General features: G+C 44.8%; 1 protein-coding gene across 3 annotated transcripts; it reads left to right on the forward strand.

The window, feature by feature from the left end:
* Positions 1 to 21: 21 nt before the first annotated feature.
* On the forward strand, positions 22 to 14,470 carry LOC109896909 (serine/threonine-protein kinase D3). 3 transcript variants are annotated; one of them, XM_020491359.2, is made up of 19 exons: positions 22 to 320; positions 607 to 818; positions 2,073 to 2,211; positions 2,898 to 3,029; positions 3,199 to 3,356; positions 4,309 to 4,513; positions 4,762 to 4,851; positions 5,294 to 5,444; positions 5,623 to 5,746; positions 5,837 to 5,914; positions 6,130 to 6,343; positions 6,690 to 6,718; positions 6,887 to 6,959; positions 7,100 to 7,206; positions 7,329 to 7,490; positions 7,672 to 7,770; positions 7,854 to 8,121; positions 9,401 to 9,486; positions 12,379 to 14,470. In XM_020491359.2, the coding sequence occupies exons 1-19, from the start codon at positions 263 to 265 to the stop codon at positions 12,541 to 12,543; spliced, it is 2,550 nt and encodes an 849-aa protein (XP_020346948.2). In that variant the 5' UTR covers positions 22 to 262; the 3' UTR covers positions 12,544 to 14,470. The 3 variants fall into 3 exon arrangements, with proteins under 3 accessions (XP_020346948.2, XP_031688038.1, XP_031688039.1); XM_031832178.1 differs by lacking the exon at positions 9,401 to 9,486 and having other exon boundaries at positions 12,379 to 12,810; XM_031832179.1 differs by lacking the exons at positions 22 to 320; positions 2,073 to 2,211 and having other exon boundaries at positions 707 to 818.
* The last annotated feature ends 2,900 nt before the right edge of the window (positions 14,471 to 17,370 follow it).

The following is a 17,370-nucleotide window of genomic DNA, read 5'->3' on the forward strand; positions in this document are numbered from 1 at the left end:
GCCAACAAACCAGTGTGACGTTTATTGGATAAATGATAATGGTGGACCAGGCTTCTGGTAAGTATCAAGTTGACGTGTGTGTGTGTGTTCATATTCTGGGCTGAGGGTGTTACTCAGTGGCTTCCTGTCACTGTTATAAGCCTACAGCCTCACATGAGGAAATCAAATCCACCAGTGTGCTTCTGAAGAAAAGGTTGAGAACAGTAGCCACTTCATTTGTCAATGTGTCTTTTGAACGAGGACAGGAGACCAGGCTGCTAAGATGGAGCGTTCCGAGCCTGGAAGGTGTCAACTAGACTGCATGGACTCTGAAATATCAAGTAAGGGGGTTTACCTCACCAAAAGTACTGTGCCGTGTCTCGGTAGCCATGTTTGTCTGATTTGAATTAGGAAAGAAAATCTAGTATGTCAATATGCTCTCTTATTTTGTTCATGTCTTGACAAGCTCCGTGCCTGTGAAGTACATTCAGTTGCTGTGTATGTAGGACATTTGCTATATGAATAAATGTTAGTTTTAGTCTGCCTCTGCATCCATGATCCATCAGTACTTCTGTTCCTTATTTCTGTCATACCTCTCTATAGCGCTCTCTCTATCTGCACCTATAGGTACTCTCTCCAGGATGTCAGTGGCCCGGTCCAGCCCGTGTACCCCTGATCGACCTTCCCACCCCGCGGCCCCCGGGCCCCTCCAGGCACCTCTCGGCCCTGCCTTGGTCCAGTTCCAGCTAGGCCTCTTCAGGGAGGTGGTATGGGTGCCTAGGGGGCAGCTCAGCTTTCACCACGCCAAGAGACTGGCGGCAGAGGTCATAGAACGCAAGGTAACCCCCCCCCCCCCCCCCCCCCCCCAATCTAGAATGGTTTAGCCAATTCCTTTAACTATTGGTGTGATGCAACACAGTAGCTAAAATGTCTTTCTCTGCCTCTCTCTTTCTCTCTCTCTGTGTGTGTGTGTGTGTGTGTGTGTGTGTCTGTCTCTACCACACCTCAGTGAGAGATAGCCCTGTTACTATGTCAGCTAGAGGGGCTGCTGTGTGGTTTAGCTGTGTCTGCAGCTTACTTTCCAACCACAACCTCTTCTCCTGCATCTCTCTCTCACTCACACACACACACACACACACACCTGCTCAAACTATGGTTAGGTTTAAGGTAAGGGTACAGGTTAGGGGTTTGGGTAAATAGGATTTTTGAATGGGACTGAATTGTGTGTCCCCACAAGGTTAGTTACACAAGTGTGTGTGCGCGCGCATGTGTAGGTGTCTTTGACCATGGTACTTGCCTATGGAGCAGAAAGAGGAACTGTCCCTCCCTACCTTCAGGTTTATGCTCAAACCCTACACCCCAAACCGAGCACTCTGTTCTCTCAGCTCCCGCTCAGCCCAATCCAAGCTCTTCTCTGTCCTGGCACCCCAATAGTTGAACCTGCTTCCCCTTGAAGTTAGGACAGCAGAGTCCCTGCCCATCTTCCCGAAAACATCTGAACTCTGACCTCTTTCGAAGAGCATCTTAAATAATCCCCCCCCCCCCTTCTTCTCACCCCCTCACGTGAACTAACACGTGCACTTGACTTTATCCCTCCTTACTAGCTCTGACTTTGCTGATATTTACTTGGAGGAAAAATAGATTTATTGTGATATGTGGTTGTCCCACCTAGCAATCTTAAAATGAATGCAAATTGTAAATTGCTCTGTAACAGATGCATCTGCTAAATGACTTAAATGTAAATGTTAGTGTGTGAACCTTGTATGTGGTCTGTGTGAATAATCTGGATATCCCCCCACCCCCCACCACCCACCCCCAGAGGTCATTACACTTTGCCTGTTTTTGGTAGCAAACATACAAACGGTCAGAAAGCCTGGAAATAAACCCACACTCAAACTTGTTTCCATCACATTTGAATATCTAACGACAATGACGCTTGACATCCCTCACATTGTTCCGTGACCAGTCTCTCTCCTCACTGAACGCCCACTGTCTGCCTGTCTGTCTGCATGCTTTTGATGATGCACATCCAGATGATAAACCAGCCAGAACCAGACTGATTGATTGATCGATCATATCTCTGGGTATTTTAGGCTCCAGACTGCAGTGTGGTGGGTGTAGGGGAGAAGGTCCTCCTGTTTAGACACCAGCCTGGCTCAGAACACCACCTCCACAGACTCACAGACCAGGATTCACTGCTGGACGGTGACCTCATAGAGGTCATCCTCTCAGGTCAGGCTGGGGTTGTGTCCCGACTAGCATCCTATTCTGTTTATCGCGCACTACTTTTGACCGCGTATTGAATCGACTTACTTACTAGTTTAACGCCTCGATCAGACCCGACAGCGTCATTGAATATTCTTTGGGTACGCCAGAAGTACATTCATTTCCAAAGGAACGCTGCGTTTGCCTTGCAGCATAGCGCTGCACAGGCAATCGCAGTGTGTTCTGTGTTGTGGTGCAGACGATTTATCCAACGTGTGCATCAAATTGTAAGCGTAGACTTGACAGAACTAGTAGCAAAAAGGTGAATGTTGGAACTTTTTATTGCACACACATCCACACACAAAAGAAAAGTTGGAACTGCAGCATTTATTACACAGCATTGATGCAATAACGCTGTCAGTCTTATCGAGGCACTAGCGTCCTAGGTTAATGAGTCTTGCCAGTTCAGTCTGGCCTGGAGCCCACTGTAGCTCACTGGTAACATACAATATCTGCCCTGTTGTCCTAAAGGACCCATTAAAGGACTGTGCCAGTTCTGGACTTACTAGATTTACACCTAGTTTTTCCGGATCTATGTCAAGTAATGCAAGTGGGAAAAATTGCATTTTGGGAGGGGGTGGTGTGGATGACCACACACCATAGCAGTCATCACAGATTGTCTATCACAATCTGCTCATTCTGATCTGACTCAGGATCAGCTGCTGTGACGGAGATGAAGATCGGCCCACACACCCTGGCTGTCCAATCATATCGCACCCCCACCTTTTGTCACCACTGTGGTGAGATGCTGTGGGGACTGATACGTCAAGGGTTAAAATGTGAAGGTAAGGTGTTGGATACAGTAGTACTTTTTCTGTAACTCCAATATTTATTTAATGTTGAATTGTATTGAATTCTTAGTCGTATATATCTTTGTACCTCTATCTATTCAGCAATTGTCCGATTCTGTCTCAATTATGTCTCCTCTCTCTCTCTCTGATACTCTCTCCGTAGGTTGTGGGTTAGACTTCCATAAGCGCTGTGCGCTGCAGTTGCCTAGTGACTGTAGCCGCGCACGGCGTCGTGTGTGTGGCCCCAGCCTGTCCCTGTTCCCCCCTGGCAGGCCCCGGACGCACTCCCTCTCCACACCTGCGGGAGGCAGTCTAGAGGAGGTCAGAATGCTTAGATACAGTGAGCGTCAAAAGTATTGAGACAGTGACAAATGTTTTGTTGGTTTGGCTCTGTACTCCTGCACTTTAGATTTGAAATGATACATTGATCATGACGTTAAAGTGCAGACTGTCAGCTTCAATTTGAGGGAATTTTCATCCAAATCGGGTGAACCGTTTAGAAATTACAGCAGTTTGTGTAATAAGTCCCTTCATTTTAGGGGACCAAAAGTGTTGTGTATTATTAAAGTAGTCAAAAGTTTAATATTTTGTCCCATATTCCTAGCATTACATGGGGCAGCAGGGTAGCCTAAGTGGTTAGAGCATTGGACTAGTAACCGAAAGGTTGCAAGTTCAAATCCCTGAGCTGACAAGGTACAAAATCTGTCGTTCTGCTCCTGAACAGGCAGTGACCCACTGTTCCTAGGCTGTCATTGAAAATAAGAATTTGTTCTTAACTGACTTGCCTGGTTAAATAAAGGTTAAAAAAATAAATAAATCAAGCTTGTCTCCACAAACTTGTAAGATGCATTTGCTGTTTGTTTTGGATGTGTTTCATATTATTTTGTGCCCAATAGATATGAATGGTACATTCATTTATATTTGTAAATAAGAATAGAATACGTTTCTAAACACTTCTACATTCATGTGGATGCTACCATGATTACGGATAGTCCTGAAGGAATTGTGAATAAGGATGTGTTCAAAAACATACACTGGAGTGGCTGATGTCATAGACCTGCATACGTTCTATTCTAATTCTATGTTAGCAACACTCTTCGTGTATTCACATGGATACCCCTATAACTATATTACAGGGCAATATTGGGTGGTTCTAACGGCAACAGTAGGACCTGAAAATCTCTCTCTTGTTCTTCCTTTCCTTTCCCTCTCTTTTCTTCTTCTTCTCCCTCACCCCTTCCTTCCTCTCTGCTCTCTTCCCCTCCACGTCTAGATCAGCATGTCCAAGCCCAGGTCCAGACCCCCGTCATGGACAGATCACCCAGTGTGGCTGGGGGTGGGCCAGGGAAAGGATGGTGTGACGGGCAGGGCCAGGGTGCCCCACACCTTCCACATCCACAGCTACACCAAGCCTACCGTGTGCCAGCACTGCCGCCACCTCCTCAAAGGCCTCTTCCGCCAAGGCCTGCAATGCACCGGTGAGATGGGTCGGGGGGGGGTCATAGTTCAGATAGGGTGTGTGGTTATGGGAGCAGCTGACAGATTTCAGGATTTATTTTAGCGGACGATGCTTTCTCTAGTCGTACGTTTCTGGAAAGGGTATGTCGATTCGCTTGGTCAGATTTCACGTGTGTTATTTCTGTGTCCGTCGTCTTGGTGTACTGAAGTTCACCTCTCTCTCTAATTCTCGCACTCCCTCTCTCGCGTTCTCTCTTTCTCTCTCCAGACTGTAAGCTGAACTGCCATCGTCGCTGTGAGAGCTCCCTGGTCCCCGCGGACTGTCCTGGAGAGAGGAGGAACACCAATGGGGAAGGAGGTGAGAGACAACGTCTCGGAGCAAGACAGGCCACTGAACTTATTAACCAATGGAGTCCATGTCGAACGTGCTTCATGGAAAAGTTAAAAACCCTATTTTTGATGTAAATGTCCGGACACTAAAAGGACATATTTGAGTGTTTTTGGAGCCTTTGGTCAGGTTTTTCTGTGCTTCTACAACTGCAGAACAAGCATGAGGAAGTATATTACTGGTGGGGTAAGTGTCTCAAAACCAATTGAAAGAAATCACAAAAAAAAGTGTCTGGACACTTCTATGACATTTACATCAAAAATAAAGATTTGGTTGAAAAAAAAGTGAAATTGTCCTTAAAATGATACATTCCATGTACATGCTTTGACAAGAGTAGAACTGCCTTACTTCTCATTGACACAAACAGTGCCTTCGTAGCTTTAATATTGATGTAGAAAGTGTTGTCACTCAGACTCAGTGTCCAGTCTCGGCTACAAGAACGACACAGAGGATGATGAGGAGGATATGAGCTTGAGTTTAACATCACTAGAAGACGATGACGACGAGCCGTCTACCGAGGTTCCATTTGCTGAGAACAAAGTGGGACATCAGCCACCAATCATGTAAGATAAAAAAATTTAAAAAATGGCTATGATAGGATGTAAAGCTCAGTATGTTTCCATTTTGAGTTTTGATGATGATAATAATAATTTGAGTATGTAGTACATGAGTGTCTCATTGAAATTGTAAAAAAGTTATCTTCTTTCCCTCCCTCCCCTTATCGGTCCCTCCCTCCCTCAGTCCATGTTTCAGTAGTTATATTCCTCTAATGCGGGTCGTCCAGTCAGTCCGTCACAGTAAAAGACAGGCCAGTGGAGTACTGAGAGAGGGTTGGCTACTCCATCACACCAACACTGACACACTGGTGAGAACACATACGCACAGGCAGGCATGCGCGCACACACACACACACCGAGAGAACACTCACACCATACTTTCTCATTGTTTCTGTCAGAGGAAACGTCATTACTGGATATTGGACTGGAAGAGTATCACTCTGTACCAGAACGAGATCAACACCAAGTACTACAAGGTTGGTTCAATGGGGAAGAAAGAGCCATCTATCATTCTAGCATTTACCATCCAAGCCCTGTCAGTCACCTCAACACTACAGTACTGACCGCTTGTGGCCAAATGGAACATTAACAAAATGTGTTTTTCTTCCTCTCACTCTTTCCCTCTCTTTTCTTCCCTTCTCCACACCCTCTCCTGTCTCCCTTCCTGTCTCATTCCTCCCTCTCTCTCTAGGAGATTCCTCTATCTGAGGTGCTGCAGGTACGAGGCCCCGCCCAGTTGTCTGTCCCCTTGTTGCCCGGCAACAGTGCCCACTCCTTCGAAGTGGTGACGGGCACGCTGGTGTACTGTGTGTCGGCGGGCCGGGACGGACAGGCCTGGGAGACCGCCGTACGCCAGGCTCTGATGCCCGTGCTGAACAGTGGGCAGGTGGACAAACGGGGACAAGGTGAGTCAGAGAAGTAGCATGTTTGGACTGGGATACTAGAGTATTGTTCAGAGCTAGACCAATGACTGACATCAGAGCCAAGTATTTAGAGAGTTTAGGTCATTGCGGGTTCTGTCTGAACGTTCTGTGGGTGACCCCACAACTCACCTGTGTCAGTTGGCCAAACTCTGAGTGCTCTGAGGGCCATGCCACTGGATGGTCTCTCACATTGTTTTTCATAAAGGCTTTAAAGTAAAGTTGGCATCATCCTCATGCATGTTAGACTTAGTTCCATGGTCATGTTCTTTAACAATGGTGAGATTGACTATTGGTGCTTCTAATAAAGAGAGAACTCTTTCTGTTATAGACCATGAACCCCAGAGTGGAACAAGCCCGGTAAGTGTGTGGGGTGGGTGGCTGATGGATCTATATGGAGTACGTGCTCTCGAGTCTCATTGTCTGAAATGGAGAGATGAGTAACTAACACTGTTTTGTTTGTGTGTATTGCGTGCATTTTGTGTTTGTTTGTGTGTGCCTTTTTATGTGTGTGTGTGTGTCATTCAGGATGTCAGCTCAGTGTATCAGATCTTCACTGATGAGGTGCTGGGTTCAGGACAGTTTGGAGTGGTGTATGGAGGTGGGTTTGACCTTACATTGGAAGAAATGCTTTCTCTACCGTTACCTGTTCGGCTCAATGAGCTTCTTCTATTCAGATTGCATATAGGGTATTATCATTGTATTACTCGGCTAGCTGAGAGTCCTCTCTCTCGTCCCCAGGCACCCACAGACAGTCTGGTCAGCCAGTGGCCGTCAAGGTCATCGACAAAACCCGTTTCCCTACCAAACAGGAGAGACAGTTGAGGAACGAGCAGGCAATTCTACAGGTGACGGTTCTACATTTGTTTGTTTATGTTGTGTTTGTGTTACAGGGAGGTACGGTGTTTGAAATGAACATCCCCCGTTGTCATATTAGTTTCCCCCTTTCAATATGTGTGTGTGTTTTCAGAATCTGTCCCATCTCGGTATAGTTCTACTGGAGGGCATGTTTGAGACCATGGAGCACGTATTCATTGTCATGGAGAAGCTCCATGGAGATATGCTGGAGATGATTCTGTCCAATGAGAAGGGCCGACTGCCAGAGCGCACCACACGTTTCTTGGTTACACAGGTACTGGTGACATAGCGGTAGGACACTGACTATTTCTTCAACAGTCTGCAGTACTCAAATAGGGCCTCTAGAGGGGGAAAGTAGTGCCTTTTTTAATAATACGTTTGATGTATAAGTCAATGTAAAATTCAGTTGATTTTGAATTCTTTGTTGACTCATAGACATGTGTGTATGTGTGTAGATTCTAGAGGCCCTGCGCTACCTGCACTTCAAACACATCGCTCATTGTGACCTGAAACCTGAGAATGTACTGCTGGCCTCCCCAGACTCTTTCCCTCAGGTCAGTGTGTGTGTGTGTGTGCGCGCGCGCGCATGTGCTTCAATTTGTCTGTGCAGACTTTACAGCGACTCCTCTCCCCTCAGGTAAAGCTGTGTGACTTTGGTTTTGCCCGCATCATCGGCGAGAAGTCGTTCCGCAAGTCGGTGGTGGGCACGCCGGCCTACCTGGCACCCGAGGTCATCAGTAGCCATGGTTACAACCGCTCGCTGGACATGTGGGCGGTGGGTGTGGTCCTGTACGTCAGCCTGAGCGGAACATTCCCCTTCAACGAGGACGAGGACATCAGACAACAGATCACCAACGCTGCCTTCATGTACCCCCGCCTGCCCTGGTCTAACATCTCACTAGAGGGTAAGTTTGTTCCCCTGGTAGGACCAATGCAAGCAAAAGAGTCCCATAATGATCATCAGTGATCCACCACCATATTTTACAGCTGATATGAGGTTATTTTCTGCTTATGCATATTACTTTCAATGGTGAATCCACCAGTGGTTTGCGTGGCCATGGAGCTCTATGGTCGTCTCATCTGACCAAAGCACCTGGTTCCAATCCAAGTGCCAATGCTGTTTTTTTTTTTTTTAGCAAACTCCAGGTGTTTATATTTTTTGATTGCTCTTAATAAAGGCTTTTTTTCTGGCAACCCTTCCAAAAGAGCCTATTGGAATGGAGGTGGTGTCTATTTGTAGTTTTGGAATCTTGGTGACCCCAAGATGCCACCAAGTTCTGGAATTCTCTAACTGTGGCCCTTGGACTTTTCTTTGCCTCCCGAACCATCTTCCTCACTATGCGTGGGGGAAAAGATACACATGCGTTCTTTACCAGGCACGTTTACCACTGTTCCAGTGGTAAGTGGTATACTGTATTTCCTCTTATCTGTTTTGTATCTGATTTATGAAGGTCTTTGCCTTTCTCTGTGGTGGTGGATGACAAATGTATTTTACATGTGTGTTACCTCATTTTTATACCCCAGTGAAACCGGAAGCCATGGATGACCACAATACAGTTCATTTAAGTTTAGATGAACTTAAAGTTGAACGTTAATGCAGATTTTATTTTTGTAAGAGTCTTAAGAAGTGCCAATCGTTTTGAGACCTATCTTTTTTGAGATATAACAATTATTACTTGTTAAAGAAAATCTCTTTCTCTGGGCAATTGTATTAGTAAAAAATAATATACATTTTCAAATTGTTCTGAGCATACCAATACAGCTCAGTATTTTGTATTATTTTTTGTTTATCTTTATCAAGGATGCCAATAATTTTGGAAGTGGCTGTATGTATCAATTTGACTTCATGACTCCTCAACCCCCTTCTCTGATGGGTATGGTGGCTCACCCAGGAAGGTTGTTTCACAAAAGTGTCTCCCTTAAGTAGGTCTGTACCCCCGCCTGCCTTGGGCTAACATCTCACTGGAGGGTAGGTCTGTACCGAACGCCTGCCCTGGGCTAACATCAGGGGTTTCAAAAGCAACATTCCCCCTAGTGTTTTGTCTAAGGCGGGGAGCAGAAACCAATGAATCAGCATTCAAACATTTGATTTCCTTATCCCTAACGTTTTATCTGTGTGGAGGTAGAATCAGTCTCTCATTACGGTTGTTCTCTCTCGCTCTCGCTCTCGCTCTCTCTCTCTAGCGGTGAGTCTTATCAACAACCTGCTCCAGGTTGCAGTAAGGTGTAGGTTCAGTGTGGGAAAAGCACTGGGACACCCCTGGTTACAGGTAAAAGACCTCAACTCCTCCTAACAAACACCTTTTAAGTCTCAGACACACCAATGATATTGACTGTTGAGATGTACTTGGCACCTCCTGTTGGCAGTTAACTTTTTGTTGTTCACATATCACAGATACACCACCGACGCGATAGTCAAAATACTCCAGACCACAAGGTGGCAGTAGCTTGTTTGGCTTGTCCCTGCTGTAGATAGCTTATCTTGCTAGTTGGCTAACATTAGCTAATTATGTTGCTAGCTAGCTATAATGTGTAGGAAGCCCTTGTTGATATGAGCCAGATGGCCACAACTAGATAACTAGCAACATTATAATTAAATCCCAATGGACTTTTCTTTTTTTTTGTGAAGCAGCTTAAGTCAGTGGAGAATCTAGCTACAGTTGAAGTCAGAAGTTTACATACACCTTAGCCAAATACAATTAAACTCAGTTTTTCACAATTCCTTACATTTAAAATTCCCTGTCTTAGGTCAGTAAGGATCACTGCTTTATTTTAAGAATGTGAAATGTCAGAATAATAGTAGAGATGTATTTCAGCTTTTATTTCTTTCATCACATTCCCAGTGGGTCAGAAGTTTACATACACTCAATTAGTATTTGGTAGCATTGCCTTTAAATTGTGTAACTTGGGTCAAACGTTTCAGGTAGCCTTCCACAAGCTTCCCACAATAAGTTGGGTGAATTTTGGCACCATTCCTCCTGACAGGGCGGGTGAAACTGAGTCAGGTTTGTAGGCCTCCTTGATCGCACACACTTTTTCAGTTCTGCCCACAAATCTTCTATAGGGTTGAGGTCAGGGCTTTGTGATGGTCAGGGCTTTGTGATGGCCACTCCAATACCTTGACTTTGTTGTCCTTAAGCCGTTTTGCCACAACTTTGGAAGTGTGCTTGAGGTCATTGTCCATTTGGAAGACCCATTTGCGACCAAGCTTCAACTTCCTGACTGATGTCTTGATGTTGCTTCAATATATCCACATAATTTTCCTTCCTCATGAGGCCATCTATTTTGTGAAGTGTACTGCCACCCCCATGCTTCACGGTTGGGATGGTGTTCTTCGGCTTGTCCTCCCACTTTTTCCTCCAAACATAATGATGGTCATTATGGGCAAACAGTTCTCTTTTTGTTTCATTAGACCTGAGGACATTTCTCCAAAAAGTACAATCTTTGTCCCCATGTGCAGTTGCAAACTGTAGTCTGGCTTTTTTTATGGCGGTTTTGGAGCAGTGGCTTCTTCCTTGCTGAGCGGCCTTTCAGGTTATGTCGATATAGGACTCCTTTTACTGTGGATATAGATACTTTTGTACCTGTTTCCTCCAGCATCTTCACAAGGTCCTTTGCTGCTGTTCTGGGATTGAGTTGCACTTTTCGGAACAAGGTATGTTCATCTCTAGGAGACAGAACGCCTCTCCTACCTGACCGGTATGACGGCTGCGTGGTCCCATGGTGTTTATACTTTTATACTATTGATTGTACAGATGAACGTGGTACCTTCAGGTGTTTGGAAACTGCTCCCAAGGATGAACCAGGCTTGTGGAGGTCTGCAATTTTTGTTCTTGGCTGATTTTCCCATGATGTCAAGCAAGGAGGCACTGAGTTTGAAGGTAGTAGGCCTTGAAATACATCCACAGGTACACCTCCAAATTGACTCAACTGATGTCAATTAGCCTACCAGAATCTTCTAAAGCCATGACATCATTTTCTGGAATTTTCCAAGCTGTTTAAAGGCACAGTCAAGTAAGTGTATGTAAACTTCTGACCCACCGGAATTGTGATAGTGAATTATAAGTGAAATCTGTCTGTAAACAATTGTTGGAAAAATTACTTGTGTCATGCACAAAGTAGATGTCCTAACTGACTTGCCAAAACTATAGTTTATTAATTAACAAGAAATTTGTGGAGTGGTTGAAAAACTAGTTTTAATGACTCCAACCTAAGTGTATGTAAACTTCCGACTTCAACTGTATGTTGTGCTACTGGAAATAATGACGATGCTAACTGTTAAGCTAACGTTAGCTAGAATGTGAACTGGCAGAGTGGGATAGTGGAGAGTGAATTCAATGATGTATTATTCATCTTGCTAGATAGCTAGCTTAGTAAGGCATTTAGTGTTTTGCGCATTGTGCTGCACTTACAAACCCATTCGATTCATATGAAGTGTTTGTGAATGCATTAGTCAGTTAGTGAGCTTGTGCACATTATCAAGCCGAACAAAAAGACACTTATTCAAGCACAACACTCCTTAGCTAGATGTACAACAAGTAACGCAATGCTTTATTGTCTTAGTTAGAACAATTCTGATGAAAAGGGAGAGGATTACACTTGGTGTAATTTAGGTTCTTTTTATTTTTTGTCACCCGTTGTCTCCCTGCCACATGGAGGTTTGTGCTCTCTGATTGGCTTAAAGTCAAGTTGACGGCCACTGCTGAGAATCGCAGTGTCCGACAGGTTAGTAGAAATGACAGGTTTGTCGGCACCAGTATGCCGCATGTAGCCTACGTCTTTTTCTAGCAAGAGAAGGAACTGTGCTAAGCATAGCAGTGGGAAGTAGGGGTGCTGCAACACCCCCTGATAAATCGCAATTTAAAAAATGATATTGTTTCTGACATCTTAAACAAACTGAAAACATCTCAGAGCAGTTTGTAAGGTAATGGGTTTAGCCTATAACAAGTGAGAAGGGTAGCCAGTTTGTAACCCATTATGAATGGCCAGTCATTGACAAGCCATCTCTACATTTCACACCTCTTTCTCTCTCTCTCTTTGTCCTTTTCTACTCTCCCCCTTCCCCCTAACCCTAGCTCCATTCTGGCTCAACACCAACCCTAGCCATAACCAAACCCTTCTAATGCTTAACCATAATCTTAACCCTAACCGTAACTCCCCAGGACTTCCAGTTGTGGTGTGACCTGAGGGAGTTTGAGAAGAGAATGGGCTGCAGGTACCTGACTCACGAGGGGGACGAGGACCGCTGGAGATGCCACGCCTTGGACAGGGGCCTGGTCTTCCCCTCTCACCTCACCTGGACCCCCGGGCACGATGACAGCCTGTGACCCTAGGCCCAAATGTCAAAGGTGACGGGTTGGACAAGATGGCTCCTGGGCTACTGGTGTGTTTCAGTGGTGATCAGCATAAACAACTGTCTGGATGCTGTTAGTGGAAGGTGGAGTCTGTATTTATAGCAGTCTCGTAGAAAAAGATCACTGGAAGAGATGACGACTCCGGATTCGGACACAGTGACAAATCCTGGACTTTATGGTGCCTTAGTGGTGCCAGTTCTTATAGTGGTTATTGTTTAATAAATCATAATATTAAGACTGTTTTAGGCCCTTTTTATTTAACCTTTATTTAACTAGGCAAGTCAGTTAAGAACAAATTCTTATTTTGAATGACGGCCTAGGAACAACTGCCTTGTTCAGGTGGCGGAACGACAGATTTGTACTTTGTCAGCTGGTGGATTTGAACTTGCAACCTTTCGGTTACTAGCCCAATGCTCTAACCACTAGGCTACCCTGCCCGCCCTCTGTGCCCCAGAGTAGTAGTTTACCAGGATCACAAGGCAGGTTCTCTGTCCTTCTACAAAATTCATCCTTCTATGACCCTCCTCCACAGAGTCCAGACAAATTCACTCAGCCCCTCTATCCTGCGTTTGGGAGGTATTGGTACGATACTGAGATGTGTAAGCCTTGGTAGAGGTGATGGCCTACGTACACTATATATGCAGAAGTATGTGGACACCCCTTCAAATTAGTGGATTAGGCTATTTCAGCCACACCCATTGCTGACGGGTGTATAAAATCGAGCACACAGCCATGCAATCTCCATAGACAAATATTGGCAGTAGAATGGCCTTACTGAAGAGCTCAGTGACTTTCAGCATGGCACTGTCGTAGGGATGCCATCTTTCCAACAAGTCAGGTCATCAAATTTCTGCTCTGCTACAGCTTCCCCAGTCAACGGTAAGTGCTGTTATTGTGAAGAAGAAACATCTAGGAGCAACAACAGCTCAGCCGCGAGGTGGTCGGCCACACAAGCTCACAGAACAGGACCGCCGAATGTTGACGAGCGTAACTGTCCTCAGTTGCAACACTCACTACAGTGTTCCAAACTGCCTCTGGAAGCAACGTCAGCTTCCAGAGGCATGAAATGGGTTTCCATGGCCGAACATACACACACAAGCCTAAGATCACCATGTGCAATGCCAAGCGTCGGCTGGAGTGGTGTTAAGCTCGATGCTATTGGACTCTGGGGCAGTGGAAAGGCGTTCTCTGGAGTGATGAATCACTCTACACCATCTGGCAGTCCGACGTCCAAATCTGGGTTCGCCGGATATTAGGAGAATGCTACCTGTCCAAATGCATAGTGCCAACTGTACAGTTTGGTTTAGGAGGAATAATGTTCTGGGGCTGTTTTTCATGGTTCAGGCTAGGCAGCATACAATGACATTCTAGATGATTCTGCCCTTCCAACTTTGTGGCAACACTTTGGGGAAGGCCCTTTCCTGTTTTAGCATGACAATGCCCCCGTGCGCAAAGCGTGGTCCATACAAAAATGGTTTGTCGAGATCGGTGTGGAAGACTGGCCTGCACAGAGCCCTGACCTCAACCGTATCGAACAACTTTGGGGTGAATTGGAACGCCGACTGCAAGTCGGGCCTAATCGCCCAACATCACTGCCTGACCTCACTAATGCTCTTGTGGCTTGATGGAAGCAAGTCCCTGCAGCAATCTTCCAACATTTAGTGTAAAGCCTTCCCAGAAGAGTGGAGTCTGTTATAGCAGCAAAGGGGGGACCAACTCCATATTAATGCCCATGGTTTTGGAATGAGAGGTTCAACGGGCAGGTGTCCACATGCTTTTGGTCATATAGTGTGTGATGCTTTAACATTTTCCTGTGCGTTTGTTTTTCACAATGATTGGATCAAAAAACTGTCCACTCGATGGCGCTGTTTGCCAAACAATAAACAGCATTGCTAATCTACTCAGTAACTTGCTTCATTTTCCTATAAAATCTTTAGATAATGATGTATAGTGTTTAAGATCCACTATCTAGAGTGTAGAATAGATTAAAGTAATGCTACTGTTTAGGGGGTTTATAAAGGTTTTAAAATAGTTTAAATCTGTTCTCTCTCTCTCCCTCCTTCCCTATAACCCACCCCTTAGGCAGATCCCTCCCATAGTCCTCTCTGTGTCTGTCTCTTTGTCTCTCTCTCTCTCCCCCTCCAACTTATATCCCTTCCTCCTTCCCCTCTAACTCCACCCCTCCCACACTCTCGTCTGAGGAAATGAAACTGATCGGAGTCTATGGCCTTTTCTCATTTGTGCATAGAAATAGTACACACAGAACAGATCTACGGCTTCTTGGACTTGCTTTCAATGAGCATGACAGATCTATAACACATTTCTTTGTGAATTTCGTTGGGTTGGAGGAAGAGAGAGAAAAAGAGGGACAAATAAAGTAACAGGGTTGACCGTAACAGGGTTGACCGTAACAGGGTTGACCGTAACAGGGTTGACCGTAACAGGGTTGACCGTAACAGGGTTGACCGTAACAGGGTTGACCGTAACAGGGTTGACCATAACAGGGTTGACCATAACAGGGTTGACCATAACAGGGTTGACGACATCTTAAATCAGCCATGAATCCCCTTGTGACAGGGGGGATGGAATATTGTTGTGTGCAACAAGGAAGGGCAATTGAATATAAGCTTCACAAAAAAAGATATAAACAATTAAAATATTTCTAGCCTGTCTATCTATGGGTAACAGGGTTGACATGTTCTACTCGAAGTGCTCAGTTTTCCACCACTAAACACCAGGAAATGCCTCACTTGCTTTTACACTGTGATTTGACTATTCAATATCTATTTAAAATATATAAATATTTTTTTAAGGGAATAGTTTCACCATTTTAAAATGAGTTTAGTTCACATAACAGGGTTGACCTTAAAATCAGGGACAGGTTTCACTAATAACATGAAATGCATAATTATCTTCATAAATGACTTTGTCAAAGCAACAAAAGAACTTTACAATGATGGTGAAAATTATGGGGTTAAGTAGGTTAAAATCTTCCTGGAAGTCACAGAGGATGCACAGAGGGACATGCAAATATGCAGAATTTTGGCACTTTAGCATGTCTTTATTCATATTAAAGGGTACTCCATTTAATATAACATGCTTTTAAAATTCAATATTTGTGTGAAATTTCTACTTCTAATATCGAAAGGCACTCATTTTGTGGAACGACCCAGTTACTGCATCGAGGGCTGCTGGGATCAGGAAGAACAGAAGGCCGTCGACAGCAACCCTCAGTGTAGTCAGACATTCACTCCGAGGCCTGCTCTGAGGAAAAATAACATGTTGGCTGAGGTGGTGCAGAAACTGAAGAAGACAGGACTCCAGGCTGCTCGTGTCATGCTGGACCTGGAGATGTAACCTGTGATTTCTGCACTGGGACTAGAAAGCAGAAAGCTCTCATGTCCTGTCTGGTGTCTGTCTGCGAGACTTGCCTCCAACCTCACTATGAAGTTCCTGGATTTAAGAGAGCATGAGCTGGTCAAAGCCTCCACATATCTGCAGGAGCAGATCTGCTCTAGTCATGATAAACCGCTGGAGGTTTACATGCATACTGAGGAACAATGTATCTTTTATTTGTGTTATTTTATTTGAACGGGGATTTCCAGTGCCTTTTTGCAAGTCCTGCATCTGACAATTGCACAGCAATGCTATGGATGAACATAAAGGCCGTGATGCAGTGTCAGCTGCAGCATAGAGGACTGAGGTAAAACAAGTCAAACTAAAAGTTAAAGACAAGCTTCGGGAACTTTGGCGGCGACTAAGTATTTTTTTTAAACCTCCCGCTTTGGGTGGGATGTTTCAATGTGCATAATCTATGAGCATAATTACTGTTTTACCTCAATTAGCCACAGAAATCCGGTACCGGTACCGAGTCAATGTGCGGGGGTACAGGTTAGTCAAGCTAATTTGTACATAGGTAGGGGTAAAATGACTATGCATTGATAATAAACAGCGAGAAGCAGCAGTGTAAAAACAGGGGGGGTCAATGTAAATAGTCCAGGTGGCCATTTGATTAATTGTCCAGCAGTCTTATGGCTTGGGGGTAGAAGCTTTTGAGGAGCCTTTGGACCTAGACTTGGCGCTCCGGTACCGCTTGCCGTGCGGTAGCAGAGAGAACAGTCCATGACTTCGGTGACTGGACTCTTTGACAATTTTGGGGGGGCTTTCCTCTGCCTAGTATATACAGTGGGGCAAAAAAGTATTTAGTCAGCCACCAATTGTGAATGTTCTCCCACTTAAAAAGATGAGAGAGGCCTGTAATTTTCATCATAGGTACACTTCAACTATGACAGACAAAATTAGAAAAAAAATCCAGAAAATCACATTGTAGGATTTTTTATGAATTTATTTACAAATTATGGTGGAAAATAAGTATTTGGTCACCTACAAACAAGCAAGATTTCTGGCTCTCACAGACCTGTAACTTCTTCTTTAAGAGGCTCCTCTGTCCTCCACTCATTACCTGTATTAATGGCACCTGTTTGAACTTGTTATCAGTATAAAAGACACCTGTCCACAACCTCAAACCGTCACACTCCAAACTCCACTATGGCCAAGACCAAAGAGCTGTCAAAGGACACCAGAAACAAAATTGTAGACCTGCACCAGGCTGGGAAGACTGAATCTGCAATAGGTAAGCAGCTTGGTTTGAAGAAATCAACTGTGGGAGCAATTATTAGGAAATGGAAGACACAATACCACTGATAATCTCCCTCGATCTGGGGCTCCACGTAAGATCTCACCCCGTGTGGTCAAAATGATCACATGAACGGTGAGCAAAAATCCCAGAACCACACGGGG

This window comes from Oncorhynchus kisutch, linkage group LG9 (assembly GCF_002021735.2).
Source record: "Oncorhynchus kisutch isolate 150728-3 linkage group LG9, Okis_V2, whole genome shotgun sequence".
NCBI lineage: Eukaryota > Metazoa > Chordata > Actinopteri > Salmoniformes > Salmonidae > Oncorhynchus > Oncorhynchus kisutch.